This window comes from Bison bison, unplaced genomic scaffold (assembly GCF_000754665.1).
Source record: "Bison bison bison isolate TAMUID 2011002044 unplaced genomic scaffold, Bison_UMD1.0 scf7180017860456, whole genome shotgun sequence".
Classification (NCBI taxonomy): domain Eukaryota; kingdom Metazoa; phylum Chordata; class Mammalia; order Artiodactyla; family Bovidae; genus Bison; species Bison bison.
In genome coordinates, this window is record NW_011491028.1 from 623,951 (window position 1) to 631,703 (window position 7,753).

Sequence of the window (7,753 nt, forward strand, 5' to 3'; positions counted from 1 at the left end):
CCAATTGAAAGGATAAAGACTTGGTTTTTGTTGTGTTTCTTTCTTGACTGACTCTCTGGCCCCAGGCTAGAGAGTCTTTACATCTTGATTCTTCTTCTGTAAAATGGGATGACAGTATATGCTGAACAGTAATGTGGTTAAAATAATTAATACCAAAAATGCAAAGGTCTCTTTGAGTTGAACTTTTGTAAGGCGGAGGACTGTGCTTTACAGACTCATTTCTGAGCTGGGTGCATAGTTCCATCTCATTCTCCTGATTCGCAAACTGCCATCCTCCTGTGTACACACTAGGAAATAGTAAATGAGTTCTGTATTTCCCCGGAGAGCATCTATTTTTACTTTTCTGTTTATTCTGCTTTCATTCTATGGCATTTATTCTTTCCTTTTTGTTTTACAACCCCTTCCTTGGGACTTTCCTTCTTAAAGTATGAAATTAAGCCCTGGGTTTTCGTGATCCATCGTCTGGAGAGTTGTGACTCCTGTGATGGGTAGAAAGGCCAGAAGGGCCTTGAGGCCAGTGAGGAGACAAGGGAGGCCAGGGAGAAAGATGGCAGGACCCACAGCCCTGCTTGGATGAATGCAGCCATCTTGACAACTGCTGTCAGTTAAAGTGCAGGAACGATGCAGAGTGAAGGACTGGTGAGCGTCAGCAGAGGTTATTTCCAGCAGAGGAAGGAGTTTAAAGGACAAACATTTGTGGGAAGAAGCAGGAAAGCGCTATCAGAAGTAGTAAGAAGTGAAGCTCTAAAGCATAGAGCTGCGGGATATTGCCCATGTTACAGGCACCGTCAGATGTCTCACTAGTACTAAAACATAAGTAAGGAGCAGCTTTCTTTAGGGGCATTCTCTGATAGAAGGGACGAAGGCCTCTGTTGATAATGGTAATCCCAATTTCACTATTAAAAAATACCATAAACTAGAAACCAAGTTTTGAAGTGGTCTGGAGAATGAAGTGGCTCTCTCCAGTTGGAAACTGGTAGGAAGCTGCATGCAGAGCTGTTATATGAGCTAGGTGGTTTGGGTAACAGGAAAGGCCAGGCAAAGAGATTTGCTGGCAAAAACAAGATACTTGGTGAGTGGAGCCCCTTTGGCCCAGGGTGATAGAATTCATATCTGCGAGATAAAATGGGAAGTAGCTTGGGCTCACGTGGAGAAGAGCCCGTGATGGGAATTGGAACGTCAGATGATGACAAGCGGTTACCATAATCCAGGGAATCCCAGGGCTAGTAGCCAGGAGTTAAAGGGAGGAAAACAGATTTAAGAAACTTGTTGGCGTTAGCTTCAGCAGAGTGTGGGCATGGGAGTGGGAGGCTCTGAAGAAAGGGAAGTGGGTGAAGGTGGCCCCAGGTGCCTTTTGTAGAGTCGGTGGTCTGTCAGAAACCTGACAACGGGCAGTGTTTCCAGGGTCCGGCAGAGGGCATGGCTGGCACAGAGGTCTGCCTAAGGTGGAGGGACTTGGTGCGATGTGTTCAGTCGCACCAAGGGCATCAGACTGAAGTTTAGGAATGATGGGGAGAGCAGAGGGAGGGGAGCTTGGCCCAGATCATCTGGGGCCTCGTGGGCTTGGTAAAGGATTTGGATTTTATTCAAAATATATTTGGCAACTATTGGGGGGTTTTTAAAGGGTGTGCTTTATTTAACTTTTAAAAAAGATGATTCTGGCTTCTCTGTGTAGAAAGGCTTTTATGGAGGTACAAATGGAATTAGGGACAGTAGGTCAAAGGTCACAGTAGCAGTTCAGGTGAGATAGAATGTTGAGAAGTAGATAACATCTCAGCACAGTGTGTTAGTTGCTCAGTTGTGTCTGACTCTTTGCAACCCTATAGACTATAGCCTTTCAGGCTCCTCTGTCCGTGGAATTCTCCAGGCAAGAATACTGGAGTGGGTAGCCATTCCCTTCTCCAGGGGATCTTCCCGACCTAGGGATTGAGCCCAGGCTGTCACATTGCAGGCAGAGTCTTTACTGTCTGAGCGACCAGACTGATCAGTCATTGGAGGGATGTAAGCAAACCTTACTGGGCACAGACTGTGCAAACAATAATGGAAAATGAACAGTTTCCTGTTTGATACCTAGAAGAATCTTTTTCAGTACTTTAATAACTAACAGCTTATCATTAAAATAACTGTCAAAAATGCTTTGCAGAGGTCTGGGTCAATATGAAATATGACTTTAAACCCTAAGTGAAAAATGTGAGTTAGGTAGATTTTGTAACTTAAATGAGATCGAATGTTGGCTCATCTATTGGTTCACAGCAGTGTAGTCTCAAAATAAAATTGGGATTTCTTACACAATCTGAAGCCATTTCCTGAACCTTTTTGTCTTGGGTAATATATTTATATTTCAGCTTAAATTATCTGAACTGCAGTTTTCCCATCTGTAAAATAAGGGTCATAGCATTGCAATGCAGGTGGTTCTAAGAGCTAAATGGCTCAGAGTTTGGCATAGAGGAGGAATTTGGCAAAACCCTAGTTACTGTTAATAACAGTCTGGGGAAATTCTTCAGTAGCATTTCTCTGAATCATAAGGAAAATATCCTTTTGCTGGTTAGGAAGCCAGTTTCCAAGGAAGTTAATTGAGATGATTCAGTTCATCAAGCTGGCCTTTGTGAAAGGCAGAGCCAGCATCTGTGTGTAGATGAGCTGGAGACGCTGTGTCCCTCGGCAGTACCGGAAGGACCTGAACCGTGTGCGCTGGCTTCCGTGGCTTCTCCGGAGACTCGGGGCCCCCGATCCTTGCCCACAGATTCGTGTGCCCTCCCCCTTGTTGATCGCCTCCTGCTTTGGAATTGTCACTTGGATGCACTGCCATGTCTCAGGACCTGTTTGTTTCTAAAAGTCAGTAACTTCTCAGGAGCTGGGAGAGCAGGTCTGAGCACTGAAAGAACTATGCGTATTCTGGTTGTGGCTTAGTTGAGAAAACTTGTGGGAAACAATGGAACTTCCCAGTATTTTCCTTTTACTCTCCAGTGTATTCATTTCTTTCTTCGTTTTTCCTTTAGAACTTTATAGACTATCATTTCAAATGCCAAAAACAATGTAGTACTGCTCTTTTAAGCCTATATTTGGTGTAGTAAGTGATCAGGTTCTGAATACTCTTTTCTCTTTTGAGTTGGGAGAATGAAAAGTTTAATAAAGTTATTCTGAACATAGCATACTCTTCTTGCAGATCTTAAAAAATATTAACACTTTTATTCATATTTCTTTATATATATATATATCCGATTTAACACGTATGTTTTTCTTTATGTCAGAGAAAGTAGTAATGACCCTATTACTCAACTACTTGGGAGAAGAATAGATAACCACGATCATACACAAGTGTCTATGATATGACTGTCATTGCAGAGTGTGAGCAGATAGGAAATAGACTTCTTTCTAACACGAAAGAGACATTTCCCATGTGAGAAGAACATAACTGTGGTTTTGAGAATTGTAATGTGCATCTTGTCCTTGGCATTTGCTTAATCTCTAGAAATACCTCATTAATGTTTCTTCTGTGCCTTTTTTGTTGCTTTAGTTACATTTTTAACTATTTTAGATCTTTAAAAAAAAAACACATCTTGAACTTTGAAACTTAAGAAAGAATTCTACTGTGTGAAATTCTTTGATTAAGTAAACAATACCTTAACAGGATAGAAGATTTTGAAACACTTTTTTATATATATATATATATATATATCCTGCTTTCTAAAGTGTACAGTAGGAAATTCTTGTTTAAAATTATGCACTGAAGATATTCTAAGCATAATTTCAAAAAAGATAAGTAAATGCCAAAGATGAGAAGATTCTCAGTAACAGCCACTTCCATCTCGTCTCCGTGTTAATGTTGACGACGTCACATGGGTGTGAGTCATCTGATTTTTTCACTTCAAAGAGTAAATGTGACTGAACCTTTAATGTTTGTTACCTTTAAAATGTTTTGCTTTGTTTTTTTGTAAACAAAAACTTTTCTCATCCTCTATCCTTTTTCTGTGTACCTCATTCTCAGGTAATCCTGAGTCTTTTCACTGCTATTCAGATGTGACTCAGGTTTGAGCTATGGAAATAGGTGGTTTGTGCATGTATATGTCTCGTGTGCACCGTGAAACCATCAGGCAAAGTGATTTTAAGGTAAAAATATTCATCAAAATGGAGCGATAGCCGTCATTTTGTTTCTCTTCCTCTGAAGAGAGAGACTGGCGTATCTGAATAGACTGAACAGTTTTCTGTTGTAGATGTTTCTTGTATCATTCACGTAAAATTGAAAGTAATTTCTGTTTCTTTGAACAGGATGGCGTGAGAGGGCATTTTCTTTTTGAGAAAAATGATCATTGTATCTTACAATGTAAAATTCAGTTGGTTATTTCAGGTATTTTGATCAGACATTTATAATCTAGTAATGTGATCTAGTATTGTCCCTCTGTATATGGCTTAATTATACCGTGCTTTTCATAATTCCTGGAATTAGAGGCACATACCTTTATAAAAGACAGCTTTGTAGTGAATAAATTCTTGTCCTTGGGGGTGACAAGCACAGCTTTAATAAGAGAAAATAAGACATTTCTCTGTGGTAAGCAGTGTTTGGACCCGGTGTCTAAAATTGGGGTTAAGAGTCACAAGACCCGAACCGTACCTTTACAACCTGAGGACCTTACATGGACTGTGTAGTTATGAATGAAACACTAATACGGTCACATGGATTATTTTTAAATTAATTTTCAGTCAACCAAGTGACATACCACTTCATCCCTCTTGTTAAAAAGTACAGATAACACAGATACTCCTCCAACAACCAGACTCCAGTAGGAATGTCCATCCTGTGTAAAAATAGAGCTACATTGTACAATTATGGAGCGATTAAGTGTTCAGTATCCTCAGAGGAAAGCCTGTTCATTGTTTCTAGAAATATTTGTGTTTAAGTCAGAATGCCCTGGGCCAAGGAAAAACTTGAACTTCTCAAAGTTGAGGAGGAGGAGACCCACAGGACTGAGATTTTGGCCTGTGGAAAATCCCATGGATGGAGGAGCCTGGTGGGCTACAGTCCATGGGGTCGCTGAGGGTTGGACATGACTGAGCGACTTCACTTTCACTTTTCACTTTGATGCATTGGAGAAGGAAATGGCAACCCACTCCAGTGTTCTTGTCTGGAGAATCCCAGGGACGGGGCAGCCTCACACAGAGTCGGACGTGACTGAAGCAACTTAGCAGCAGCAGCAGCAGCAGAACAGGCTAGAACAGGTTGAAGTAGAGAGGGAAGGAACATTCTTGTCCAAGGAGACACTGAAGTTTGTACAACTTAATCTAGTTAAAGCCAAACCTACGTGAGACTTGCTGTTACGAGAAGCTATCAGACTCAATATACATGCTCATGTGTACCTATCAAATAATTTCACCAGAACCACCAATAAATTTGAAATGGAAAAGATGCCTAATTCTTGCTTATTTGGTTATTCACCCACGTAATCCATACACTTGATGACTACCATTGTGCGTAAATGGCAAAGACTGTCCATTCCTTATTTCTCATGTTCTTATCCCTGGTTTACAGACTAGGAAACTGATAGAGAGTGTCAATAGCCTATCCCAAGGCCACACTGTTAGGAGAGAGAGGTGTGGGTTGGATGCTGTCATTCAGACAGGCTCTTTTCTTGGCATCATGCTTCTTTGGAGATCAGCTAAAATAAAGAGTTTCTGGGATATACAAGTCCAATGGTTTAATGCCTTTGACTCACTAAATGTCAGAAAAGTTTTGAATTCTCTTGGCATAAATTCATTACAATCTAATATCATTGTAATTTTCTGAACATCTTCTTTTTTATGACAGAAAAGACACTCCCTAAATGTTTAACCACAGACCCTGACTCAGCTCTGGCCCATCAGTTTAAACCCTCCTTGTCCATCAGTTGAATGTCAACTGGTGTTTCAGGCCTCAGGAAGCCCCATTAATAGCAGTGGGGAGTGTTTTAAACTCCCTTGACCTTAAAGTTAATGTAAAACAAACAAACAAAAAAACACAGTATCATTCTCAAAAGCTTCACCTTAATCTGCTCTTATAGTTTCAGCGTTCTGATAGCAATGTCTCAGGTTGTTTGGGGGTTTGTTTGTATTGTTGGAGCACTGAAAACTTCAATGAACCTGCAGAATTTGCTGACTGAGTGTCTGCCCTGTTTTTCCCTTTTTCTAGGTCTATTATTAGCAGAAGATTTTTCTGCATAGTTGGCACGCTGTACCTGTATCGGTGTATTACAATGTATGTAACCACACTCCCAGTGCCCGGTATGCATTTCAACTGCTCTCCGAAGGTAAAGCTTTCCTCGCTGTAATTTCCCATTTTGTTTTTTCTCATCCTGTTCAGGGGGTCCTTTGATTTAGGCCAGAGGTGAACATTTCTTTAGAAGCAACCCCCCTCGCCTTCATCTGGGAACATTACTGAGCAATACAGTTAGGTGACGCCACTCCTCAAAATTCCCAGACCCTGCCAGCACTTCCCAGCTGGGGGAATATGCGGTCTACTTAGTTTGATGGAAGCAGTTCAGCTTTGTGTGTGGGTGTAGCTGTTTGGTTTCCTGCCAAACTTTTAAAATATCATTCGCTCCCTTGTTAACAGCTCCACAAGCTTTTATATGCTTTTCCCCTCTCTTAGATGGAAAGTTCAATTTCAGATAATATTTTTTCCTTCTTTCTATTAAGCCCTACAGTGGGAATGCAGAAGAGCAGAGCCAGAGACACTGTTCTTGTTTCCTTGCACCCTTTTGTTGTTGCTCTTTGCGACTCCATGGACTGCAGCACGCCAGGCTTCCTTGTCCTTCACCATGTCCCAAAGTTTGCTCAAACTCATGTCCTCCACCCACCAAACAAGATCTCTCCTCCCTGGTGGGGCACTTCACTGTCCTGATCTTCTCTAGTAGCAAATAAGCTTTTCTTTAAAATAAACTATTCCTCTCTCACTGTCTCTACCTTCCCATCAGATTCACCTAACACTCCTTACCCCAGCCTCTGCCTTGGCATAATTTCAACTGGGAAGATCTTCCTAACTTTATGAAAGAATTAGCAGGAGATTTAGTTTTTAAAATGTTTAACTTCATGAAAGCTCTTCAGTGCAAAAAGAAGTAGAAGCAGCTCATTTCCTCAATCTGGGTGGGAGAAAATGTGGAATGCTGTGATTGTATGTATGAAATGTTTGGAAGCATTTCTTTGTATCACACTTGTGCTAGTGAAACACCCTTTCAGTTTCATTCATTTGCCCTTGTGTTCCTTCCATAAGAGACATTCTTTCTGATAGAATCTTGGAAGAGGGCTGGAAAAAATCAGTCCCTTGAAAGAAGGATTTTTAAAGTGGTACTTTATCATTTGAAATTTTGGATTTGTTTAGGTCGCTTGCTTATTGTGGGTCCCCTTCCTTCCTAGACTTAACACATGTGCTCAGAGGTATCTCGTTTCTTACTCCACTCTTGCATTCTTGCTGCAATCTGTGTCTGTAACTAGAGAAGCCACCCTACAGAAGGAATGGTCCCGAGGGTCCATTGTCTCCTTCAGCAGTACTGCCTCCCTGCACCCCCTTCTTGCTCTTCAGCCCTTCTAGAGAAAGCCAGGCTCATATCTTCTTTATCCTCAGTGAGAACTCTTCGGCGCTTGCCTGAAGCTCCTGACTCATAGGAAGTTTCTTGTTGTCACTGAGGATCCAGTGAAGTAGACTCCCTCGGTGAGGCTGGCTTGACAAGCAGTGTGTTTTCAGTAGTCAGCTGATTGATGGTTTAGTTCAATCCTTTAAAAT

The 7,753-nt window shown here is 41.4% G+C and overlaps 1 protein-coding gene across 23 annotated transcripts in view; it reads left to right on the forward strand.

Annotated features, from left to right (window-relative positions):
- Window positions 1-7,753, forward strand: part of SGMS1 (sphingomyelin synthase 1) — a 330,390-nt gene that overhangs the window by 299,806 nt on the left and 22,831 nt on the right. For all 23 annotated transcript variants that reach the window (XM_010832194.1, XM_010832198.1, XM_010832199.1 and 20 more), the window contains one exon: window positions 6,164-6,281. In XM_010832194.1, coding sequence (XP_010830496.1) covers window positions 6,164-6,281 — 118 coding nt within the window. The remainder of the gene's footprint in view (window positions 1-6,163; window positions 6,282-7,753) is intronic.